The 27,845-nt window shown below is 41.6% G+C and overlaps 1 protein-coding gene across 23 annotated transcripts in view; it reads right to left on the bottom strand.

The window, feature by feature from the left end:
• Positions 1 to 27,845, bottom strand: part of ENAH (ENAH actin regulator) — a 145,627-nt gene that overhangs the window by 45,563 nt on the left and 72,219 nt on the right. For 11 of the 23 annotated variants that reach the window (XM_038394810.2, XM_038394813.2, XM_038394814.2 and 8 more), the window contains exon 4: positions 9,075 to 9,159. In XM_038394810.2, coding sequence (XP_038250738.1) covers positions 9,075 to 9,159 — 85 coding nt within the window. Of the gene's footprint in view, positions 1 to 9,074; positions 9,160 to 9,528; positions 9,541 to 11,172; positions 11,263 to 27,845 lie in introns of all 23 variants that reach the window. The other 12 variants (XM_043511680.1, XM_043511681.1, XM_043511691.1 and 9 more) reach the window with 3 other exon arrangements.

Genomic DNA, 27,845 nt, shown 5'->3' with positions numbered 1-27,845 from the left:
TGCTTTAAGGGCTCCCCCTGCACTCTTGCCTCAATTCCGCAGGTAGTACTGCCTCAATGTGTAGTCTGTTATGACAATATTTCAACATAGGAGATTAAATATAAAAAAACGTGTTCAATAGCTGTTTAACAAATTTACCTTTGTAATAAGTTAGCATTATATGTAACAATTCCATTGTCAATCCGACTGTATTAAACACACTAAATCCTCAAATTGACATATTTGTTCCATGATTTTTCCTTAAAATGTCTTTTTTAAAAAAAAGAGCAGCTCAACTGCGCAGCTTTCAATTTGGTGCCCATATACCATAGTGATGGGTGCACTAGAAATGTGCTTCTTCTGGGTTTCTTGGATTGTGATAACTTGATCGATCTCTTCAACAGGAACAGGAACAGGTTCTGTAACATTCTGCCTTGCAGAAATCAGATTACAGAAAACCTCCACAAGTGAAATTTCAAATGATAAAGAACCGATCTAATTTAAAATAATCCAACATCATAACAATCTTATCCAGGACAAATCACTACCAGATGAGACTTCTATATAGGGTTGCCAATGCTCCTGGATCAGCTGGGAGTCTCCCGGAATTGGCCTCAATCTCCCAGTAGGCGCTGCAGCAGGGCTAAGGCAGGCTCCTTACCCATCATGGCTCCGTGCGGCTCCTTGAAGCGGCCAGAGTGGTCAGGCTCCTAGGCACAGTGGGTCTCTGCGCGCTGCGCCCATCCCAAGCACTGACTCCGCAGCTCCCATTAGCCAGGAACCGCAGCCAGTGGGAGCTGTGGGGGAAGTGCCAGCAAGCAAGGGCAGCACGTGGAACTGCCTGGCAGCCCCTGAACCTAGGAGCCACAGAGACATGCCGCCACTTCAGGGAGCTGCCCAAGGTAAATCACTCCCCAGCTGGAGCCTACACCTTCTCCTGCACCCCCAACTCTGCCCTGAGCCCCCTCCCGCACCCAAGCTCCCTCCCACAACCCAACACCCTGCCCCAGCTCAGAGCCCCCAACCCCCAGCCCAGAGGGTACACCCCAACTCTTTGCCACAGCCCGGTGAAAGTGAGTGAGGGTGGGGGAAGAGTGAGCAACGGAGGGGGCAGAGATGGAGTGAAGGGGGGGGCCTTGGAGAAGGGGCAGAGCAAGGGCATGGCCTCGGCAAGAGGTGGAGAAGGGGGGGCGGGGCAAGGGTGTTTGGATTTGTGCGATCAGACAGTTGGCAACCCAACTTCTATAGCATGTGTGGTGAGGAATGACAGAACCAGTTCCATAAAAGGGCATAGGAAAATGTAAAGAGAAACAAAATAAAGATAACCATCATCAGATTACAAACTAGCTACTTTGTTTATTTAAAAATCATGAAACCCTATTTAAAGAGATGGCAGTAAGAATAAGATTGCAAACAAGAAACATTATTGAAAATAACGAAAGCTAAAATACATAAATTCTTAAATCTGCTCTTCAAATAGCAATGTACTTTTTGTTAACTTCAGCAACTGAAGCTACTATTATATAGTAAAACCATATAGTTACGAATACCAGAGTTATGAACTGACCAGTTAACTACACACCTCATTTGGAACCGGAAGCATTCAATCAGGTAGCAGCAAAGGTGTGTGGGGGGGGGGGGGGGGCGGGGGGGAAATACAGTTCAGTACTGTGTTAATTGTAAACTACTAAAAGTTTAAAAAAGATTTGACTAGATAAAGAAATTGTTTCTGTGCTTGTTTTGTTTAAATTAAGACAGTTAAAGTAGCATTTTTCTTTTGCATAGAAAAGTTTCAAAGCTGTATTAAGTCAATGTTCGTTGTAAATATTTGAAAGAACCATAACACTTTTGTTCACAGTTATGAACATTTCAGAGTTACAAACAACCTCAATTCCTGAGGTGTTCGTAACTCTGAGGGTCTACTATACATTAAAAAAGTTGCAAGTGCAGTCAAGACAAGACTGCCTAATCTTGAAGGGGTAATTCAGTTCTCTCCACCACCTTCCTATTCCACTTCTAAAGAAGGGAAGACACTATTCAACTAAAATAATGTTTTGCAGTCTATTAAACACGCCCACGTTACCTGACATCTCTATCACATATCTGATCAAACTGCACTTACTAGACCTAAATGAAGACAGTTATTAAATTATATTTTAGGCTACTATTCATTATATTTTGTCTACACTTAAGACATTTTGCCAGCACAGCTATGTTGGTTAAGGGTGTGGAAAAAAAACACAGCCGTAACTGACATAGCTTTGCCAGCCAAAGCCCTAGTGTAGATGGAAGTTATACCAGCAAAAAAAGTCCTTTTGTCAAAATAAATTGCATCTACACTAGGAAGGTTTGCCAGTATAACTTTCTAATGTAGACAAGGTCTTAGAAAGCCAGACATGATAGGAATGACCTCCTTGAAAAAAGCTCTACTATGAAAGGAAAGACCTTTTCTATAAACAAATGGAAGGAGGAGTTCTTCAACTCATTAGGAGAAAATTTAGGTGCATCATCTCTTACCCATTTTCCTTTCCTACACGCTCTTCCCTCTTTTTTTTTTGCCCTCTTATTACCCACATAAGTACTCCCCCTTCCGCTATGCAGCACAGAGAATCAGGAAAAGCCACAGATGTAACTAGTAACAGGCTGTCTTATGAGCCATCTCCACAAGCCTTGGCATAAGGGGTGTGATGGGGCAGGGCCACTGCAGATGCCTCTGTAGTGGTTCTGGGTGATGCAGCTAACCATAAGCATCTCAACTTTGGCTCCCTAAGTTATGCAATTTTGGCCCCACAGCAGCCCTGCATTAGGAAGGTACAAATGTGGCTTTTAATATCTCCATACCCTCTACCCTTCCCGCAACTGGAGTGGGAGCTTCGTGCTATTTGAGTAAGATACGCAGCACAGAAATCGCAATGTTTTATAGCATTCTGCTGACCACGTCAAAATTTGAAAACCATGCTAAATAATTTCTATAACATCTTAATGCCATTCAAATCTTTTCAGTTATAGAACGAGGTCAGTTATAATTAGGGTTGAATTAAAGAGCTTTCAACAATACTGTTAAGCTTTAAGTTTAAAATAAAATATATCCCTTTCTAAATCTTCCAATCCACCTGAAATAAAAATGATCACCTTCTCATTACATGAGTCAATCTAGCACCATGAACTAAAAACTCCCAAAATATTAGCAGTGGCATAAATCAAAACCATTCTCTGTATACACACTACTCTGTACAGCAGTGTAATTAGACTTCTGTGTTCTGCCTTTACTTCTGTCAGTAACTTAACCTCATGAAAGTAACAAACAAAAGCTATAACAGAACTTTAAGACATTTAACACTTAAGAAAACATCTAACATACATGCTGTTTCTTCTGAAAACTAATCAGACTCTTGAGTACTCACAACAGGAGCCGGTCAATCTGTGGTCCATTATTTCTTTGAAGGACAATGGGAGGCCTATACACTTTCATCGAACCTACAAGCTATACAATTATTTTCTTCTTATGTGGTTCTTGTCCTCTTTATAAATACTTGTATGCAGAGGTGATGACTTCCAAGCTATTTATAGACCTTAACTCAATGAGTTCTCTGACATGATAGAAGATATTACTCCCAGTGTCTGACTCAGAGGCCTCACAATATATTATTGATCACAGCTAGACTAGGAGGTACAATAAACACATGACTAGCATGTGAAGGCATGATATGAACTAATGTTCTGTATTAAAACAGAAGTTTTAATGCTTATTTGTTCTTAAGTCATTTTAACAAATACAGACACCCATTTGAGAAAATTCATTGAATATTGAATAACCAAAACCAATCAAATTTACTCAAACGTTTACATTTCTTTCAAACTTCCTCTATTGTGTTAATCCCTCCCTATACTGACTACCACTCCCCCATGACAAAATGTGTGTGTGGGGGGGGGATTCATATTTGATAATCTGTTTTTATCAAAAAAATTGGCTATAATATGTTGGAAAAACTGCTGCACTATATTTCCTTTATTATGCTTTGAGGCCTATCATTGATCCCATATAAATGAACACTGTTAAGAATAATTGAACACTTGGCCTTCAGTTTTGCTTAGTCATTCTGCCTAATGTCAGGGGGCACAATCTAACTTATGTGCTAATGTTTTAGAAAAACTTCAGTAAATAAAATGAAGATAGCACTAGCAAATTGGAAGAGTAAGATGTCAAATGGCCAGACAAAGTATTTAAATATTGATTTGACTGCATGATGTGTAACTACAGCCTTATAAAAATGACTCATGTAAAATGTTTTGGATTGCATGTTTGGTGCTAGTGACTTTATAGATTATTACATCATTAAATGTGCAATAAATAATTTTGGTATAGATCCATTAGGTCAGCAGTATCAAGTACACAGTTTAAAGTAAAAGAATTTAAAAGCATTTGAGCCTTAAGAGGATGAGATTATAAATCTATTAATCACCAAAGAGAAAACATTCAGTATACATATGTAATTAAAATTCTTTAATACATTTTATTTTGTAGCTCATCCAAATGTTTCACATTACTGAAATATGTTCTTTCACCTTGAACAGTTTTAATCTCAGTCACTAATGGCCCAATCTTGCCAGGTGTTTAGCAGCCTCAATTCTTGAGCACTATAATGTATCTGCTAATTCTGTCCTTTCAAATCATTGCAAAGAAAGGCTGAACAGCTGCCCGACTAGAGATGTTATCTTCACTAGTTCTGCTATGGAATTCAGTAGGTAAAATGTTGGTTGTTGTAGCCCAATGTATTATAAAAGCACAAAAAGGAATCTTAATACTCCTAACTGAAGTGAACAACAGGTATTAAGTAGTACACCTATGATTAATAAATCTGGTTATATATTTTTTTGATTAAAGATTTGAGAAAGAAACCTTCTCTTGTTATTTGTAGATGGGAAGTCCATCTGAGACATTTATATAGCTCTTGGTTGAAAATTCTTGAATATGCCATTTTTCCTATCCATGGTTGAAAGTAACTTAAAGGACTTACGTACACAGGATGACTGGGGTCCTGGGCAAAGGGGGGGTGGGGGGGGGAAGAAGAGGCGGCCTCAGGCAGAAGGGTCGGGGCTGGGGCCAGCCTCCCCCAGCGAGCCCTGCAGTGCTGCCCGACCATGTGACCCGGGCTCCAGCAGTGATTTAAAGGCAGCGCTCTAACATCAGCTGTGTACTGGCCTGTACCAGTGGCCACTTTCTTACCAGTATGCGGTGCTGGCTTACTTTCACCTCTGCCTCTATCTCAAATAGATATAATTAACCCACAGTGAAATTCAACTATCTCTGGGGTAAGGAGCAGCAATAGCTCATAGCAGTATTACACAGCAGTTGAAGACCATTTAATTATACTATAGCAGATTAAAACACAAACTCTAGGGTGAATTTAAGTATGCAAAGTTTCATTATCCAACTAGGATGCCTCTGGGACTAGCCCCTTTATTCTTCTGCAAATTTACCATGTGCTCTTTAATGACCATCTTTGTCATAGAAAACCTTTGGTAAACTGTCCATCCAAATGGTGGCCCTGCAGATTGGGAGGGAGGTTTTAGAGAGGCTGGAAGTGCTGGACATTTGTAAGTCTGGTCTACGCCTAAAAGTTTAGGTCAACCTAGCTATGTCACTCAGGGCTGTAAGAAGTCGCACCCCTGAGAGATGTAGTTAAGTCAACCTAAGTCCTGGTAAAGAAACTGCTAAGTTCTCTTGAGGAGGTGGATTTACTAACGTGGCAGAAAAACCCCTTCCGTCAGTGTAGCAAGTATCTACACTACAAGCACTGTAGTGTACATATCCTGATACATTCAAAATGCACGTAGAACAGGGGTTCTCAAACTGGGGGTTGGGACCCGTCAGGGGTTTGCGAGGTTATTACATGGGGGGTCGTGAGCTGTCAGCCTCCACCCCAAACCCCGCTTTGCATCCAGCATTTATAATGGTGTTAAGTATTTTTTAAAAAAGTGTTTTTATTTTAATTTACATGAGGGGTTGCACTCAAAGGCTTGCTATGTGAAGGGGGTCACCAGTACCAAAGTTCGAGAACTACTGACATAGAACACCTTTCTTAAACGTTCATTGTTCCCTCAATTATACAAAAGACTTTTCCTGAATATTTTAGTGGCTTTTTATTATGACAAGAAAGTCTGTGGGAATTTAAAAGACGTTAACACAAACATCTGTACACCTCAAGTTTAAAGTTAACAATTATATTCAGTTTAAATAATGTATTTACTAAAGAAAAACTGGAGAAGGATTTAGAATTTCACATTCTAGTCAAATATTTCACAAAATTATGAGTTTTCAAAACTATCTTGAAATAATTGAAAAAGTAAGCGTAGGTGTAGTCTTCCGATTCAATAAGTGAACTCTTTTTGGACATAAATTTTGAGTTGAGGGGACACTGACCACCCACAGCAGCACCCTCATCTGAGCTCAGTGTGGAGGGAAAGGGCTGGAGAGTGAGCCTGCTGGCATTGCAACCTGGCACACGGGTACACAGCACTACTCGGGTTTGGCCCGGCTGCCCTCTATCATGATTGAGGGGCAGCTACGCCAAATTTGAGTGAGTGGAATTGGAACCCAGCACAAACGATCGCAGTGCCACTCAGGTCTAGTACCTTTGGTTTCATGATTTCTTTGGGTACAGCTGAATCCCTGAACCCAAGCTAAAGATACTTCTGTGGAAAAGTGACCAAAATGCAATGCTTTTCCAGCCCTTTTTGCTGCAGATAGTGTGTGTTTACTTATACACTGGTGGCTTTACTGAAAGTTCTTTAAAAACAAAAAAAAGGTCCACAATGCATCAAACTTGAAAATGGAAATAAGTTAGACACAAACAAGAAGAGTACAATAAACAGAATTGAACTCCTCTTCTAGTTTTTTAACTAGAACTATCTGTTTCTGTTCACTACTTCATACATAAGATGCATGCAAAAAAACAAAACTAGAATCAAATCCGTGTTTTTAAATTGGTATTTCATTACTAATTACTTGATATTGAAGATTTAACATTTAACTTGTTTCCTAAATTCCACTGAAAAACACTATTTTGGTTTAAGAAAAAAGTTATACAAGGCATATCCCGAACTGGAAAAGTTACAAAATATTGTACCCTGTTGTCAATATTTCCCCTGGGAGGGAAAGAAAACAAGTGAGCCCACATGCCTCGCCCACACATCTCCTCTGCCCTTGCAGTCCCCTCAAAAGCATCTTGCACTCCAAATTTGGACTGCGGTCTACCCCTGCCTGAGAGGGATCACAACCAGAAAGGGGGCTATTCAGTCCCCATTGCATTTTAATCCTTTACTTCTTTCTATGGAGAAAGTGCTCTCCCTGTCACTCTTTACTGACCGACAGAGAATGTTAATAGGCAGAGATATCTAAAGTTTAAGAATGAAGGTACAGTATTTAAAAACAGAGACTTGGATTGGAGAATAAATCAGTCTGGTTGAAAGTTGTGGTACTGAATTCTCCCAATATTCCTACTGGTAATCACTACCTTAGTGACTGGCCAATGCCAGGAAGGTCTATGTTGTCCAGACTGGTGGATCCCTGACCAAATATTTATCTGCACTAGGTTTTCACACAGGTATAGCTGCAACAGTGTAAGAAATGGATTTGGAAAGAGTAAGCTGTACCACCACAAGTCGCTTGTTTTTCACACCTATGTAGCTTCACTGGTGGGGAAAATGAAATAAAAACATCATAATATAGATAAGCCCTTGAAGGTGGAATTTCTGACATAGCTAATATATTTCCCTTTGTCAACATTATTACATTTCTGTTCTATGCCTCCTTTAACAGATTTGCTCTTCATGATATCTTCAGCAAACGTGCCTGGAAGTTCTCTGATGCCATTTAAGCTGCTGGGTTATTGTGGTACTATTTTAAAAAGTGAATTTATCAAAATGTGAGCTTCAATTAAAAAGTTTGTAAGACTAAAGTTACCAGCAGAATATACTAATTAGAAAACTATTTACTTTGTGTAAATAAAAAATTTAAATGGCTGTAAATACTAAAAAAGTTAGATTTAAGAATAGGCTCTTATTTTTATGAATGGTTGAAATTGTACTGCAACATAAGTACTGGGTACATCAGTGAACTATAATGAACCAATTGAGCATTAGGAGACACTGAGCATTCATTTTTCTAAAATGTCTTCTAACTGATATTGGGAATATAGAGCCTTTAAAGAATGTAACAGTGTGTGAAGGAAAAAGGGATAACAATTCCCTGGATCAGAATGCCTGGAGCTGGCATGGCTACCTAATCAGACCACCACCTGCACTCGAGGAAAGCGGTGGAACTTAATTAGCTGACCCTAAGAGAAGAGGGCAGCAGGAATCCAGAAAGGGGACTGCAAAGTACTCCAGGAAGCTAAATGCCTGGGCTGGTGCTCCCAATGGACTGCCACAGGAGGTACTGGTGAAAGAAATTGTTCCGAAAACTAAATGGACAAGAAGACAGTCCTTGAAGGCTCAGGCTCTGAGGTAGGAGCCAGGAAATCTTGTTACAGTAATTACTGGTGCAAGAGACCGATTGGAGGGAAGACATTGCTATGTTTGCACAGACTTAGAAGTAAGAGTCTGCAAGGGGTGGGACTGTGTTTGTTAAGTAGGCTCAACTAAAGAAACTACCCCAGCTGAAGACAGACAGTTTCCCAGGACTACTTGAGAAGCACAGATGAGGATTCTCCCATGGGGCGAACAGACAGGAGAAAGGAAATACAAGATGGGCCCAGTCTTTTCCCCTATGAAAGAAACTTCACAAGAAAGAAAGCAATGGGGCACCATTTGGGAGTTAAGACAAAAGAACCAAGTCAAATAACTAATAATAATATATTTCGATTCAGAGGATTGTAAAATTTGTTGAAATATGTTCAGGTAAATTATTTCAAGGAACACACATTTTACATTTCAATATTAAATTTACATGGTACAGTTAATGCACAATAAATCTAGGTCATTGCTATTACAATGTAAAATTAAGATCTATTGGTATCTCTCTCCATAGCTGAGTATCAAAACCAGGTAAATACGCCATTAATGTACCCTTATTCGCTAAAAAAAAATCTTACCTTCTCTGGATTTCCAACTCTTCTTGTGATGGGCCATTTTGCACTTGTGGGGGGAGTTGTGAATTCTGTCGAGGCAATGTTGGACCTGTGAGTGAAGATTAGAAGTGAATGTAGCTCAACTTTCAAATTACAAAATGGCACAGGAAAGTAGGACAGCGAACACATGGAGTTACCTATTTTTTTTTCTTTCTAGCAAAACAAAACAAGCTCCATAACACAATATAGCAAATGAAAACTGCAACAAATTATTTTATGTATTCCCAGAACAGATTTATTTGAAATGGATGAAAGTTCAACTGGAATGCAAAAATAAAGTTTTACATATGATGAGACTTAACACTAAACACATGTATTCAATAAGCTTTGAATAGGCTCACAAATTTGAGATTCTCTGAGACAATAAACACACACTGTTGGGAAAAGGGGAAAAGACTCAAAGAATTCAAAAACTCACCTAAAAAGAACACTGGAAACGAAAAACAGGAGAGAAAAAACATCAGAAGCTTATCACCATACTGACAGTATGAAGATAAAAATTTGGTCCTCAAGTTGCACTGAAATTTACTTGCCACATTTTAGCTTGTCATCTCAGATCAAATGTAAATTCCTTGGACTGAATGTAAATTTTTGCTAATTATGTCTAACACATTTATCTTAAACTCTAAATTTGCAGCCGGAGCTCAGAACTGTCACTTTCAAGGGACACAGACAAGTACATTAATTTTTCTTAAAACTTACTGTTAAAAGTAACACCTAAGATTACTTTATAAAGTGACTAGTGAAAAAAGTCAGTTTGCTTTGTACATTTGGCAACGCTTCATATCTAGTAATTTTCACTGACTACTCTATATAGTCAGTGCATTTCTTCTTTTGTATGTGTGGGTCTCACATAACAATAGAAGTGATTAGAATTTTTAAAATAGGAAAGTGTCATTGTAAAACTACAAAATTTAGCAATAGGATTCGAAGTACTATCTTAAACCACGCGTAACTTTTATTTTTAAAGCTAGATATAGTCAGTGTGTCCACGTAAATATGGTGCACTAAATACCTAGTTTTACTCTGTAGTCTCCATTTTTCTAAGTTCTCTATCAGGGATAAAATAATCTATGTAGGAGTTGGTTTTAATTCACATCTTTCCTCAAACCAAGGGAATGTCCTGAAAGACCTGTCTCACAGCTTTCACCGTTTACTCTGTACTTGTTCTTAGGTTAAATTGAGTTTATAAAAGATTAATAAATATTATATAATATGTGGATGTTCACTATAGCTCCCATTTAAGTAGAAATATAAAATTATATATTCAATATGAAATGATCTTAGGAATTGCTTGGTATACCTCAAATTGTGTTCCATTATAAATGAGATGACTGACCTATTTATAAAAAAAAGTGTTCCGTGTTTTCCCAAATATCCTCAGATATTTCCTATTTTGAGGCATATAAGGAATTGTTTTGATTTTGACTTTTATATGGCAGTCATACCTAGACACAGACTCCCAATACCACCATTTAAAAAAAAAAACAAAAACAAAAAAAAACCCCACACATACCCAAAAAAGCCTTCTTTGCATCATAAGAAGATACACTCTGTGGCTAAAAGTACAAAGAGTAAAATATAATTCCTTAGACATGTCTCAAAAGTTACAATGTATTGTTTACCAGTTGGATATCCAACTGAGTTTTTGAAATGTGACAGACTAGGTATCATCCAAGAGAAAAAACATTTGATATGAAATATAAAAATAGCAAAGGGGTATTAGACTGTGTGGGTATGCTATTCTCTAAACTATCAATTAAGCAAGGGAAAACAGATTGCCTAGGGCCCTGGGGAAAGAGGCTAACTTAGACAATAAAAGCTATGTAAATGTTAACAGACCTTATTCAATAGGGAAGAAATACATGTGCATGTTATGGAAGGCAGTACCAGACACTTAGATGCTGTTTTATTGTATATTCACTCTTTAATGTGAGCAAACATCTTTTGAACTGGTCCATGTCAAAAACATACTGAGGGTCCAGAACTCAATTAAAATTATACATACATTAGTTAAAAAAAATTATAAAAAACATAAAAAGAATTCAGAGTAAAAGCTTACTCAATTGTGTTGTGATTGAGAAAATATGGTTGTCCATATACTGATAGGCGATGACTTCCGGTCTAAAGTGGTAATCAAGGATGTTCACACCTAAACAAAGGGACCTAAAAAGTATAAACAAGAAGGGTACAAGCCAAAGGGGGGGGAGGGAGAGGAGACTTTCAATGACTCAAAAAGTGTGTGACTGAGCAGGGTTAGTTGACTTGATGCAAATACATGCACCTGGCTCTACCACTGGCTTACATTACTGGTAGCACTGATGCAACTACAATTTTGCGGGAAAATGGGCTTAACGCTTTTTAGAATAAAGAAATATTAGCAGATTGAGGAAAGTTTTGGGTGACTATAGTGTAAGAAATTGTGGCCGGGGGGAGGGGGAACGGGGGAGCTCCATTTAGAAGGCAATCATTGCATACATCAAAAAGAAAAGGAGTAATTGTGGCACCTTAGAGACTAACAAATTTATTAGAGCATAAGCTTTCGTGAGCTACAGCACGAAAGATTATGCTCTAATAAATTTGTTAGTCTCTAAGGTGCTGCAAGTACTCCTTTTCTTTTTGCGAATACAGACTAACACGGCTGCTACTCTGAAACATTGCATACATCAAGTATGCACTCTGGTGCATGCATAAAATGTATGGGGAAAATAGGGATGGGGTGGAATTAATTTATTTAATTTTATTAATTAGGCATTTTTATGGATTTCAATTCTGCAAAATAACTGAACAAGCCAGATTTACTTACTTCTCCTAAAAACTCAAAAGGCACTGAACATCTGTTTTACGTCCTGATCATTTTAAAGGACATAAAAAAAAAAGCGAAAAGCTTTAAGCAGTTACAATCTCTATTTGAAAATAACCAGTGAAGTGTATGTACAAATTTGGAGTACAATATCTTGTGATAAATATACTGTTTCTCTAAAAGAGGATTTTGTACAATGATATAGAAAAACAGATGCCTTTGAAGAGATTTACCACGACCTTAAAAGAACAGGGCAATTGTTTAGACAGTGTATCAGCACCTAAAACCCTGGAATAAAGTGTGTAGGACAGGAGAAGATAGCACAGAAAGCCCACTTTGAAAGCATACAGTGGACAAATGTTTTCATTCCTTACTCTTACTTTTTAAAGTGTAATTTCATATCTAGATTCTGCAAAAACAGTGAAAAGGAAAATTTCAATGAGATACATTCACTTTTATATTTTGATATTTAAAAAAAAAGTCATAAAATTAAACAAAAAACTAGCCAGAAATATAAAAAAAACTGGCTGGTTATGTTGAGGCAGCACAACAGGATATTTGCTGAATATCTGATGCAAACTGAACACTGTTTTGTTTAAAGAATGCAACTGACAGATACAAGATGGAATGTTTACACAAGAAGGCAGCAGCATTGGTTCTATAAGAGTCAAATGTTTTTCTGGGGTCTGAAAATGTGTTTATTACTACAGTTTTTTAAAAAACATTTTGCTCTAGCCTGAGGTGTTTTTTTTTTAAAAAGTACCTGAAGCCAGCTCTACTATTACAGCAGAAAACCCAGCACAGTATTTACAGAGGAGAGTATTCCTGTCCTTCCTGACTTAGTGCCTTATGTGTACCATAATAAAAAAATAATCTAAGTAACAGCTCAGTATATGAACTAGTGTAACTTCCAAACTGCATCTACAGTTTTCTGAGAAGATGTCTTTTTTTCATTTAACATTCATGTTTCATGTTGCCCTCCAGGGAATCCTGATGCGAGTTTATTTCTGGTATGGGAAATTATTTCCACACAATTTCAAATTAATCCATTTGGATTATCTGTACTTGCAATATCTTCATCTCTCCACTCCTAACCTATTAAGGCTTCACAATGTTAAAAGCACTTGTTTTTCTGAACAGGTAACAGTCAGCACTAAAGGGATTTGTTTACACTGATAGCAAATATTGGCATCAGGTGAAAATTAACTGGTTCAAGTACTTGAATTCTGTGTCACCTACAAGAAAATCATATCCAACTGTGGTCCAAAAACCCAGTCTCATCCAAATAAATGTTTTTTGTCTTGACATAAAAATATTGACAGTACATCTAAGGCTTTTTCTTCTCATGCAGCCCTATATTTCCTTCAAGAACTACTCCATGACAACCTTGACTGCATTACAATGCGAAAGACAGCTCATTTCCAAGAGCTAAAATGACCTGAATCCAAAGGTGACTGCCTATCTGCCAAAAGTTGCATGAAAACCACAATTCTAAGTGGAACTGTACGCTGTTTTTGCCAGTGTAAACTGGAAAAGAACTGAGGGGAAAAATACCATACATAAGACATAGGGACTACATAATGCCTTTCCATTTCTCTCCTTGTGATATACATAAATGGTTTCTTCATAGTCAACCTGGATTACATTTCCTGTACACAAACATTTCTATCAAGAAAGAAGACCAACCATTTATTTATTAACAAAAAGCTATGTTTAATTACAGGTAACGTTGCATCAGGATCCACTTCATCAACACAAAGCCTTAAAAGCATAGAAAAGAACACTTACTTATCTTACAGTAAGGTGGTTCTTTGAGATATGGATCCTGTTTATGTAGGTAGACCCTCCCTCAAAATTCAAAGCCCATGTTAGCTGAGGACTCCGGAAGTGGGAATGGAGTGAGGGCCTTGGAATCCACACTGACTAAACATCTCTAACAATCACAGTTACTGTAGGATGTTCTCTTTGAGTATGTGTCAGTGTGTATACGACCTTAAGTGACTGGCCAACAGTATCCTCTTAAGCAGTGGTTCCCAAACTGGGGTTTGTGAACCTCTGGGGGTTCGTGAAATGTATCAGGGGGTTCTCAGAAAAAAATTCTATAATGGCGGACAGAACTGTCCTAGGAACCCCAGGCGTGGGAGTCGGCAGTCCGACCCCCATGATCATGACTTCCTGTCAGAACACATTTAAGCTATGTTGTAGTCGTGCGTTGTTTGCCTGGACTACTCAAGACCCAAATGCTTGTGGGAGGAATTCTTTATTTATTTGAGTTGGGTTCTTGAATACCTTTATGCTGTTTCACATCTGGTACTCCTTGATGGAACATGTAGGAGGCTTAATCAAAGTGATATGAGCTACAAAAGTGAAATCTTGGAAGCGTGCTGCCGTTTTCATAATGTAATAAAATTAATAATGTAATAAATAGTGTGTAATAAGTGTGTGTCAAAAAAAATTAAATTATTTCCAAAATCACTGCTTCTATAATTTATGCTCAAGTAAGGGAGAAAATCCCTTGAAATATTCATTTTTAGGAGGGGATACGCGAGATTTGATATTTTTGTGTAAGAGGTTTGCGGATTGTTAAAGTTTGGGAACCACTGTGCTTGAGGATGCAGAGCATGAGGAGTATCAGCTGCATTAGTTGATGATAGAATGAAGGTCTCCCAAACCTGGCATCTGACCTGGCAGCCAGGTTCTGTATATAATGCTTAACAATCATGACTGGACTGCTTCACATAGTAACTTTGCAGATTTCAGATACTGCACATTGCAGAAGTATTATCGGGATGCTGCTTGAGCTCTGGTGGAGTGAGCTTTAACAGTGGGAGAGGTACACCAGGTAGCTGGTAGCACAGAGATACAATGTATTATCCCATTTAGAAAGTCTTTGGGATTAAATTGCTTGACCTTTGGACTGGCCAGCACTCAAACAGACATGGGGATGGTCTGAAAGATTTGGTCCTGTCAGTACAGTATTGAAGAACCCTGAATATGGCCAAAGTGTGGAGTTTCTTCTCTGTCTGCATGGAATGTGGCCTTGAGAAGACACAAGAAAGCTGACTGATTCAAATGGAATTCCAAAACCATGCGAGAAGGAATTTTGCATGAGGAAGGATGAAACTACTACTGCACAGTGATACTTCACGGGGGAGTAAATCAACCTGAGCCACACCTCAGGTCTCAGGCAAAGTGTGGCAAGCAGCATCACATATGGACATATGGCTTAACAACATAAGGCAGGTCCATACTGTCATCAGTGGGTGTGAAGTCACAGTGTTTGGTAACAACCAGAGAGTAAGGAATTTTAAGGTAAAAGTATCCCCTTCCTGTGGTGGAATTTTTCCTGGCACCTATGAACTCTATTGTCTATGATGGTGAACTAAGAGAAATAGTCTCTCATCCCTGGAGCTCCAGCCAGGCGAACATGAGAAGGGCACAGCTGAAGTCTATCAAAGCTTCCTAATGTGATCTTCCTCCCATCAGCCAATCATTCAGACACGGGTAGCAGTACACACCCTGGTTCCTTAGGTGGGCTGCCCCTATGGGTAGGCATTTTATAAAAACTTTCAGTACCATGGAGCGTCTGAAGGGTGGTATCTTTTACTGATAATGGTTTGGCCCCACTATGAATGCTGAGTACTTCCTGGGGATTGGGTGGGTGGCGATGTAGAAGTATGTGTTCTATAAGTTGAGAGCCACAAACCAGTCCTGAGCTTGAAGGAATGGAATAATGGAGGAAAGTATTGCCATCCTGAATCTGAGGTGGCATATGTATTTGTTTAGTTTTCTTAGGTCAAGGAGAGGACAAAGAATCCTTTTCTTCTTCAGAATGACTAAGTATCAGGAGTGCAAACCTCTAACCCTGTACACCTTGAAACCTGTTCTACAGCTCCTAATGAAGTAATGAGGCCACTTCCATTTGCAAAAGACTCATGAGGAGGGTCCCTGAATAGGGATGGGGAAAGAGGGTCAAGTAGGGGGCATGGAATCTAACAGAATGGCATAGCCATGGACAACAATGCTCAATACCCATTTGTCAGCTGCAGTGTGCATCCATGCCTGATGAAAAGGGGCAAGCTGGTTTCTGGAGGTCAGCTCCAAGGTGGTTTTGGTGTAGCTCCTGATTGTCTTGTCAAACCTGCTGCTCTTCATAGGGAGGTTAGTGCATGACGGAAGAGATGGTGGCAGGCTCCTATGTGAATAGCAGGGTCAATTTCTGCATGAATACTGAGGCTGCTGACAGAGAGAAAGATGGCATTCTCTGTCTCTGAGGTGGCACTGGAAAAGCTTACGGTATAGTGCTGGTATATACATGCCCAAGGATCTGACTGTCACTCTAGAATTTCTCAGAGAATGTAGTGCCTCATCCATTAATGTGATAAATAAGTCCACACCTTCAAAGACCAAGTCCTCAATTGTGGATGTGTATAAAATGTACTTGAAGGCCTTGGATGGGACCCAGTAGTACTTTTCCACATGCATGGAGGTCAAGGGGAGCAAGGCCAGGGTGTGCCATAAACTTTGTTTGGTATAAAATAAATCACTGATTGGGAGAGCAATTCTTGTGGGCGCAGAGGAACTGAAGGTGTCTAACAATTTATGGGTGTTTTCTTGGATCACAATACGTTCACCCTCCTTGACAACAGCCCCTGGAAAGTCCAGAAGTTATCAACAGTCAGGTGTCAGGCCACAGTGATTGCTTCATCTGAGGACAAACAGGATTCTTTAGGCAGGAAATGTTGCAATGTCTTCCTAACTACCTCTGCTGCATCTTCAGGAGGTTTCCTCCTGGTTCTGGTGAGGGTGTTCCAGCCAACAACGCCATTGGTGACCACACTTTTCCTCCTTTTTGCCAAAATCTAGAAAGGAGCGCCACTCCAGAATCTGTGGGATGGTGGGCTCAAAGCCAGTATTGCCATAATGGTAGCTTGTACCAGTGCTTGCCAGACTGTGGGAGACCCACCTATTGCCAGTTCTTACTGGGCCACTCTTCCTCCCCCACCTTGACCGGGGAGCTGAGACTTGGTACTGAGCCCCAGTGCAGGAGCAGGAGAAAGCTCTCCACAAACTGCAGTTCCAGTGGGCATGGTTCCGGCACTGATGTTAGTGGAGCTGGTCTGGGTGTCAGCACTGTTGTCATTGTTAGGTCCAGCGCAGAGAGTAGCCGTGAGGAGCTCTCAAATAGCGTATCTTGCTATCAAGAAGAGTTCCAGTTCCAGGGCTGGAACTCTCATTACGTTACATAAAGCTTGAGGCACTCTCATTATACTACATAATTTGAACATATATTACATCTCAACTGTACTCTCATTACATTGCATAAAGCTTAAGAAAGATCTGCTCCCCTTACTTCCTGCTATGTCTGCCCCTTCTTAAATGCCTCTGTAATCAGCATGGCCTTTCCTAGGACAAAAGGGTTAAAACTTACCCTACCACCCCAGGATGAGGGTTGCACATCCTATCGTACATCTTCCCCAGGAATGTAGATAGGAATACACATAGTAGAAGCCCTGCTCCTTACCAACCCAGGGATGGGGTCTACATACCCCATCACATCCTGTTTAAAAGTTACTGAACTACACATACCAAGAGCAACCTGCTGTATTTAAAAGTTTGCTCACTTCCTATAACATGCTGCAGCGTCTCATGGACTTAGAAATTGGATGTGGTCAGATATAGCTATGTCAGAAGGCTGTATGCCTGAACTTCAGCACCACATCTACCTACTCTGCTCCTTCCCCCTCTTGGTCTCCCATCCCTGCGTGAAGCATGCCTCAATATTCAACACCTGAAACCCAAATGTGATACAAATGACAAAGGTGAAACTCCTGTAACAACATAGTTTAGCCAAAATAATTTAGTGATTACCATAGTTTTTATATTAAAAATGTTTATAAGATTCTTCTCACTGTGTGAAACGCATGCAGTTATAACATTCTGGAGAGATCAGCAACAGAATTTGAACCCTGAACCCCCAGATCTCCACTTCACACTTTTGTAGCAGAAGCGGGTAGAGGTAACTGATGGACATTTTTGGACCAGTCACTAGAGCAGGGGTGGGCACACTTTTTGGCCTGAGGGCCACATTGGGGAATAGAAATGGGGCCATAAATGCTCACAAAATTGGGGTTGGTTGTTGGAGGGGTAAGAGCTCTGGTTGGGGGTGCGGGTTCTGGGGTGGGGCTGGGGATAAGGAGTTTGGGGTGTAGGAGGGTGCTCTAGGCTGGGATCAAGAGGTTCGGAGGGTGGGAGGGGGATCTGGGCTGGGGCAGGAAGGGGTACAGGTTCTGGCTGGGGGGTGGACTCTGGGGTCGGGCTGGGGATGAGAGGTTTGGGGTGCAGGAGGGTGCTCCGTGCTGGGATCGAGGGGCCGAGCCACATGGTGCAGCCCCCGACCCAGCACCCCGGCTGGAGCACCAGAGCAGGGCAAGCCCCAGACCCCACTTCCCAGTAGGAGCTTGGGGGGGGGGGGGGGAGCTTGAAACTTGATCAGTATACTCTCTACCCCTACATCCAGGTCATTAATAAAGATGTTCAACACCAGACCCAGAACAGATCCCTGTGGAGCCCCGCTTGAGATCTCTCTCCAATTCTACATCATTCCATTAATAGTTACTCTTTATTCCCAGTTGTTTAATCAATTATGTACCCACTTAATGGTAGTTCTGCAAAGCCCGCACTTCTCCAGCTTACTTATCAGAATGTCATGTGGGACTGTGTCAAAAGCCTTGCTGAAGTCCAGGTATATTATGCCCACGACATTACCCCTACCCACCAAATCAATTACCTATCAAAGAAGGAAATCAAGCTGGTTTGGCATGACTTGTTCTTGGTAAATCCACAGTGGCTGCTAGTCATTACCCCTTAATGCTCTATAAACAAACATTACCTATGAGTAACTGATATTTTCTAAATAGGCACATGAAGAAGAAACATGTAAAGCAAAGCACAGACTGTAGACTGTTTTACCTTTTTATGGACCCCATTTGCAAGAAATTTGAGACACTCCTGTGAGATGAAACCTGTAATGCAACCTGAACTATGGTATAGCTATGGCTACACCATAATAGGCAAGGCTGCTAGCACTGTTACTAGAGTTGCTGAACATTTCCCATTATAAAACCCTGTTTTCAGTTATTCCTAACGTTGTCAAAAACTTTATGCATTTGGGCTGAAATTTTCCAGACAGGGATGGTGTGGAAAAAAATAGTTTGTGATCACATAGTTAAAGACAATATCATAATGCATATTCATCGGAGACGAAATTAAGGTTCCAGAGGAAACCTTAATAATGATACATCTTAACTTTTGAGTGTTTGACTTTGCTTTAATATTCTTAACTTTTTTTAGTGTAGTCCAAACCAAACAAATCCTTACATCTGAAAAAGTTCTACACAAACTCCTGTTTCAAGAAGCTTTAAATGACCACCATACAAGATAATTCACAGGTTGAGATTTTCAAAACAATCTAGGGGATTTAGACAACTCTTCCATTAAAATTAGTGGAAGACATGGCTAAATCTCCTAGTCTACTTTGAAAATCTCAATCCTGCTCCCTCCTCAGGCCCTAAACTACCAGCACTCCCAGCTATCTTTGAGACACCACTGACTTCCTGAGGAAATTACAATCCATTGGTGATCTTCCTAAAAACACCATCCTGGCCACTATGGATGTAGAAGCCCTCTACACCAACATTCCACACAAAGATGGACTACAAGGCATCAGGAACAGTATCCCCGATAATGTCATGGCAAACCTGGTGGCTGAACTTTGTGACTTTGTCCTCACCCATAACTTTCACATTTGGGGACAATGTATACCTTCAAATCAGCGGCACTGCAGTGAGTACCCGCATGGCCCCACAGTATGCCAACATTTTTATGGCTGACTTAGAACAACACTTCCTCAGCTCTCGTCCCCTAATGCCCCTACTCTACTTGAGCTACATTGGTGAGATCATCATCTGGACCCCATGGAAAAGAAGCCCTTGAGGAATTTCACCACGATTTCAACAATTTCCATCCCACCATCAACCTCAGCCTGGACCAGTTCACACAAGAGATCCACTTCCCCGACACTATGGTGCTAATAAGCAATGGTCACATAAACACCATCCACCACCCTATACCGGAAACCTACTGACCGCTATTCCTACCTACATGCCTCCAGCTTTCATCCAGACCACACCACACGATCCATTGTCTATGGCCAAGCTCTACGATATAACCGCATTTGCTCCAACCCCTCAGACAGAGACAAACACCTACAAGATCTCTATCAAGCATTATTAAACTACAATAGCCACCTGCTGAAGTGAAGAAACAGATTGACAGAGCCAGAAGAGTACCCAGAAGTCACCTGCTACAGGACAGGCCCAACAAAGAAAGTAACAGAACGCCACTAGCCATCACCTTCAGCCCCCAACAAAAACCTCTCCAACGCATCATCCAGGATCCTGAAGGACGACCCATCACTCTCACAGATCTTGAGTGACAGGTCAGTCCTTGCTTACAGACAGCCCCCCCACATGAAGCAAATACTCACCAGCAACCACACACCACACAACAGAACCACTAACCCAGGAACCTATCCTTGCAACGAAGCCCGTTGCCAACTGTGTCCACATATCTATTCAGGGGACACCATCATAGGGCCCAATCATATCAGCCACAATATCAGAGGCTCATTCACCTGCACATCTACCAATGTGATATATGCCATCATATGCCAGCAATGCCCCCCTGCCATGTACATTGGTCAAACTGGACAGTCTCTACGTAAAAGAATAAATGGACACAAATCAGACGTCAAGAATTATAACATTCAAAAACCAGTTGGAGAACAATTCAATCTCTCTGGTCACTCGATTACAGACCTAAAAGTGGCAATACTTCAACAAAAAAACTTCAGAAACAGACTCCAACGAGACACTGCTAAATTGGAATTAATTTGCAAACTGGATATGATTAACTTAGGCTTGAATAGAGACTGGGAGTGAATGGGTCATTACACAAAGTAAAACTATTTCCTCATGTTTATCCCCCCCCGCCCCCACAGTTCCTCAGATGTTCTTATCAACTGGTGGAAATGGCCCACCTTGATTATCACTACAAAAGGTTCTCTGCCTCTCTCCCCTCCCCCCGCCCCCAGCTCTCCTGCTGGTAATAGCTCACCTTAAGTGATCACTCTGGTTACAGTGTGTATGGTAATACCCATTGTTTCATGTTCTCATGTATAAAGTCTCACACTGTATTTTCCACTGAATGCATCCGATGAAGTGAGCTGTAGCTCACAAAAGCTTATGCTCAGATAAATTTGTTAGTCTCTAAGGTGCCACAAGTACTCCTTTTCTTTTTTGATATTTATTTTAAAAGCTAATTTATGTTTTCTACCTCTATCCCATACTTCGTCATAATTGTGAACTCTTAGATGAAGCTCCATGGCTGCTGGCTGGAAGCTCAGCTGCAGAAGCTGCACCATCAGCAGAAGTGAGCATGGAATGCTACGGTATTGTCACTCTTACTTCTGCGCTTCTGCCAGTAGCAATGCAGAAATGAGGGTGGCAATACCACACTATGCCACTCTTACTTCTGCACTGCTGCTGGTGGCAGCCCTGCTTTTAGAGCTGGGCACCTAGCCAGCAGCTGCTGTTCTCCAGCTATCCAGTTTGAAAGCAGTGCCGCCACCAGCAGCAGCACAGAAGTAAGAGTGGCAATATCACGACCCCCCTACAACAGCCTTGCAGCCCCTGCCTCCACCACAACCACCTTTTGGGTTTGGACCCCCACGGTTCCAACACCGTGAAATTTATTATTTTAAAAATCCTCTGGCTGTTAATTTGATCAAAATGGACCAAGAATTTGGTAGAGTCTAAGCCATAAAGCAGTATGACCTATGGTACTCTTCAGTCAATTTCTGCTTTCATGTGGCAATTCAAGCATACACCACATGAGTTACAACCAACAAAAAATAGAAGCAGCATAGGAAGAGCTGACCTGGTAAAACAGACAGCCAACATTGCTATGTTATGTCTATGCAATATTATTTTGTAAATATTTAGTAAGCATTATTTGGCTGCACTACAAATTTCAAAGACAAAATTCACGAGGTTGGTATGTTTCCAATAGAATGTTATATTATGACCTTCAAACAATAACCTACCATCCGAAGAGCAAATGCAGTTAGCCATTTTGAAATGGGTTCTCTTTGCAAGCTGTGCTATCATTGGGACAAAATGACTACTTTAAAAAAAACAAAACAAAAAACAAAGAGATACATCTGTTCCCAGTAAATTAAGTTTGCTCAATCATTGTGTCACTATCTTGCTCAAACCAACTGAAGAAAGGGGGGCATAAGCAAAATAGTGCCAGGATGACTGATTGACCATAATCACTTGCAGAACACATTCTGGAGTCTGTTCACAAGACCATATTATCTTCACAAGTTTAGTGGAGGAATGATAAATCACTAGATTTGGTAATTCATTCATTCTGCGAACTCATGTTACTGTAACCAAAAGAAAAGCTAAAACGTTCATCCTTTATATTTTAGAATGATCTAAAATGCAAAAAATGCTCTTGTAATTACTATAATTTTCTCAGCAAATATGCATCAGAGACATTTTGTAAGGCTCTCTTTCACCATAAGAATAAAAGTTATTAAAAAAAATCAGTGTTACTGGAAACAGTATAGCTGTAACTCAGTCAACTAGGCAAGATCTATACGCAATACTTTGGTTCAGGAAAGTGAGCTCTCTGGAAAAAGTGTTTTGAGATAGTTGTATAAACGTATGTAATTCACAGAGCAATCGTTTAATAATTAAAAACAGCTAAGTAGACACGAACTTAAGTAACACTAACATTAAAGTAGCCTATCCTCACCCACACGAAAATAAATTCTGAGGGGGTCTGTTATTCAAATCAAAATCTGAAATATAGCTTTTCAAAGGAAGAATGGATTGAAGGTAAATAGCAAGTTGACTGATGGGAAAGTATGTATTTTAGCATAGCAATAGTGAATTGTTTAGCTATTTCAAGGAAAGTTCACAATCACTTTTTATGAACTGAAAACCTCCCCCCTCTCACATTTTCCTCCACTAAAACAAAACTATTTTCAGGGACAGGAAGTTAGGATTTGCCAGTGAAATGAATTTGATTTTGAGCTAACAGAAGGATCTGAGGACCTGTTAAGAACATCAATCTCATTTTCCCCAAACAAACGTGCTGTTCCAGCTATCTGATTTTATTTGCACAGAAGAGATTATTATATCACCAAGAGGTTTTAGTATTTGTGACATACAAATAAAAACAAAGCATTATACTCAATACAACAAAACAACAATATTGATCATTAAAATTCCTCCTGAAGTAAATATTAGAAGGAGTAGATCAAAAGCATTTATTAAACAAGGAGCATACGCAAGAGTTTCAAAACCACAGTAAACATACATGTTTCAGTTAAGAGTACATAGTTCTGTCCTAGAAAACAGTTATTCCTATTTTCATAAATTAACTGCTTAATATCCATCAAATAAGATACAAGCTACCTGGGGCACAGCCCATCTTTTTTTTGTTCTGGATTTGTACAGCACCATAAATAATCCATTTATCAACCCTACTCAGAACTACCAAATCTTCCCTTTACGGCTTCTTCCTGCCTTTAAAAATCCATTTCCTGCTAGTCATTCTCTAATGACTTGGATAATGGAGTGAAGTGTATGTTTATAAAATTTGCAGATGACATCAATTTTGGAGGGGTTGCAAGCACTAGGGAGGACAGGATTAGAATCAAAGTGTCCTTGATAAACTGGATAATTGGTCTGAAATTAACAAAGTGTGATTCAATCAATCAAGTGCAAAGTACTACACTTCAGAAGAGGAAAAAACTGCACAATTACAACATGGAAAATAACTGGATAGGTGGTAGTACGGCTGAAAAATTGGATCACACATTGTATAAGAATCAACAATGTGATGCAGTGACAGAAAAGGCAAATACCATACTGGGGTGGGTTAGGAGGAGTGTTATGTATAAACCACAGGAGGTAATTTCCCCGCTCTACTTGTCACTGATAAGGCCTCAGCTAAACGACAGTGTCCAATTTTGGGCACCACACTTTAAGACAGATGTGGACAAACTGGAGAGGGTCCAGAGGAGAGAGAGAGAAAAAAGGATGAAAGTTTTAGAACACCTGACCTATGAGGAAAGGTTGAAAAATGGGCATGCTTAGTCTTGAGAAAAGACGACCAAGGGGGGACCTGCTAAAAGTCTTCAATTGTGTTAAAGGCTGTTACAAAGAGGACGGTGATCAATTGTCTTCCATGTGCACTGAAGATAGGACAGGTAGTAATTGGCTTAATCTGCATCAAGGGAGATTTAGGTTATATGACAGGGTTGGGCCAGATGGCTATAGTAGAGTAATAGAAGGCAGATATATTAGCCCCAGGCTAAGTAGGTCCCTTTTCCCTGGGTAAGGTAACACAAGGAAGGTTCCAGACCAATCAGGAACCTTCTGGAGACAATTAAGACAGGCTGATTAGAACACCTGCAGCCAATCAAGAAGATGTAGAATCAATTAAGGCAGGCTAATCAGGGCACCTGGGTTTTAAAAAAGGAGCTCTCTTCAGTTTGTGGTGTGCGCGTGAGGAGCTGGGAGCAAGAGGCACTAGGAGCTGAGAGTGAGAACACTGACTGTTGGAGGACTGAGGTGTACAAGCATCATCAGACACCAGGAGGAAGGTCCTATGGCGAGGATAAAGGTGGTGTTGGGAGGAGGCCATGGGAAAGCAGCCCAGGGAGTTGTAGCTGTCGCACAGCTGTTCCAGGAGGCACTCTAGACAGCTGCATTCCACAGGGCCCTGGGCTGGAACCTGGAGTAGAGGGCGGGCCCGGGTTCCCCCCAAATCCTCCCAACTCCTGGTCAGACACAGGAGTTGTCGACCTGGACTGTGAATTCAGAAAAATGGCCAAGCTGAGGGCTGCCGTGAAGTTCCAAGGCAAGCAAATCTGCCAATAAGTGCAAGACCCACCAAGGTAGAGCAGGAACTTTGTCACAACTGGTGTCGGAAGTGGGATCTGGTGTCCACAGCATGGCGGAATAAGGAGGGTGTTTGGAAGAAAAAAGAAAAAAGGGAAGAGGATCTATTTTTTTTCCCCCCACCACAATGGAAAAGGTAGTGCGGGCACTGATACAAGCCACAGCTGCCCAGCAGGAGGCTACTCGTGTCCAGGCAGCCGCCCAACAGGAGGCAGGGGTGGCTGCAGCAAGAGACTAATCGCCTGCTGATAGACCAGGCTGCTCAAACCCGGGCTATGTTGCGGGAACTGGTAAACCAGGTAAAGGCCCTTACAGAGCTGAACCGTGGCCATGATGGGACGCCAATCATGCGGGCCACCAATTGGCTGCAGAAAATGACGTGGGAGGATGATGTAGAGGCATACCTCCTGGCCTTTGAGAGGACAGCCCTGCGGGAGGCTTGGCCCCCGAGAACAGTGGTCTGGCATCCTCGCTCCATTCCTGTGTGGGGAGGCCCAGAAGGCCTACTATGATTTGCCTGTAGAGGCTGCGGCAGACTACCCCCAGCTGAAAGCAGAGATCCTGGCCAGATCTGGGGTAACGACTGCAGTGCAGGCCCAGCGATATCATGAGTGGAGGTACCAGAAAAACAAAACCCCGCAGTCCCAATTATACGACCTCATCCATCTCGCATGAAAGTGGTTACAAACTGAGTCCTGGAGTCCGGAGGAGATACTAGAGGTTCTGGTCATCAACTGGTACATGAGAGACCGGGGAACACCTAGGGTTCCATACAGATGTTACGCCTGCGGGGAGTGGGGACACATAGCTGAACAGTGTCCCAGTGCCGAGGAGCCTATGCAGTGTAACCTGGGGAACTGGGCAGACCCATGCTCCCTAATCCACCTTGTGGGGGTCTCACTAACCCACATATGCTTCACTAGACCAGCGAAGCTAAATGGGATAGAGACCACAACACTGATTGATTCGGGGAGTGCTATCACGCTTGTCTCAGGGAAGCTCGTGAAGTGTAGTCAGCTGCTGTGGGCTAAGCGTACGGGGATAACATGTGTCCATGGGACAGATGATTATTACCCCACCATGTCAGTAAAAAAATCGAGATTCAGGGGAACGCTACTGAGGTAGCAGCAGGTGTAGTCCTTAAACTCCCATACCCAATGCTCATGGGGAGGGACTTCCCAGGGTTTGGAGACTTACTCCCGGTAGGGGAATTGGAGAAAGGGAGAAGCCCTGAAAGTAGTGAGGCATCTACAGTAGACTGTCAACCCCCAACCTTCTCTGAAATATCCCCAGATTTGTTCTCCACTCCCAAACAGCATAGAAAGACGCAAAGGGAAAGAAGGGCAGCTAAGGCCTTGGGAACGCAAATACTGGCCCAAAGCCAGAGGGTCGCTCTCGTAGGTAGGCGGACCCGAGCAGCTGAAAAGGAGGCCACCCAGGAGGGAGAAGCACCTGAGTCTGACCCATACCCTAACGCCCCTGAACCAGCAGAGGCAACAGAGACTGGCCCCCTAGATCTCACGCAGATTAGCCCCGGGAGAGGAAGTTTTGGACGGGACCAGGCTGAAGACCCAAGGTACAACAACATTAGTAAGGAGGTGACCGAAATAGATGGGGTCTATTTTTCCCGTGGAAGGGAAAACCGAGGGACTAGGACCCTACTTCATAATGAAGAAGAATCTGCACCAGTACAGGGGCAGAAGCTACAGCAGATCCTAGTACCTCAAAAACATCAGAATGCTTTATTAAGTCTGGTCCATAGTCATCTTTTTGGGGCATTTGGGGGTAGAGAAGATCCTGGCATGGGTCCTGCGACGATTCTTCTGGCCCGGAATACATGAAGAAGTGCGGAGGTACTGTGCGTCCTGCCCAGAGTGTCAGCTGCACAGTCCCCGTCCCCACTTGAGGGCACCTTTAGTACCCCTTCCCATCACAGAGATCCCCTTCAAGCAAATAGACATGGATCTAGTGGGACCCCTGGAGAAGACAGCCCGGGGCCACCAATGTATACTTGTCGTTCTGGATTATGCTACTTGCTACCCAGAAGCCATCCCCCTGCGGAACACGGCCTGTAAAATGATAGCTAAAGAGTTTGTGGGGATCTTTGCCCGAGTAGGGCTACCTAAGGAGATATTAACAGACCTAGGTACCCCATTTATGTCAAAGCTAATGAAGGACCTCTGTACAATGCTCCATATACGTACCCTGAGAACTTCAATCTATCATCCGCAGACTGATGGGCTAGTAGAAAGGTATAACCGAACCCTCAAGGCAACGATAAGGAAAGTGGTAAGTCGAGATGGGAAGGATTGGGACACCCTACCACATGTTTGCAATCCGGGAGGTACCTCAGGCCTCAATTGGGTTTTCCCCCTTTGAATTATTATAGCGACGCCACCCCCGTGGCATACTAGATATTGCAAAAGAAATCTGGGAAGAGGAACCCAATGAGGGGAGAAATATAATTGATCATGTGTTCCAGATGCGAGAATGGATAGCCCGGGTCATCCCTATTGTTCGGAAAAAGTTTGGAAAAAGTTGCAGGAGGCCCAGCGAACCCATTACAATCGCCAGGCAAAAGTCCGACAGTTCCAACCAGGAGATCGGGTGATGGTGTTAGTACCCACAGCAGAAAGCAAGCTTTTGGCCCAATGGCAGGGGCCCTATGAGGTGGTTGAACCTGTGGGGGAAGTAATCTACAAGGTGTGGCAGCCAGCACGCCGGAAACAAGAATAAATTTATCACATTAACCTCTTAAAGCCTTGGCACCAACGAGAGGCGTGTGTAGTGGCCCAAGAGACCCTGATCCAAGGAAATAATATGCAGGAGTAGATCAGGATATCCACTGAAATGACACCAAACAGAAGGAGGAGGTAACTGAGATGATCAACC

Source organism: Dermochelys coriacea, chromosome 3, assembly GCF_009764565.3.
Source record: "Dermochelys coriacea isolate rDerCor1 chromosome 3, rDerCor1.pri.v4, whole genome shotgun sequence".
Classification (NCBI taxonomy): Eukaryota; Metazoa; Chordata; order Testudines; family Dermochelyidae; genus Dermochelys; species Dermochelys coriacea.
Note: the sequence above shows the minus strand (reverse complement) of the source record. Positions and strands in the feature narration are given on the sequence as shown.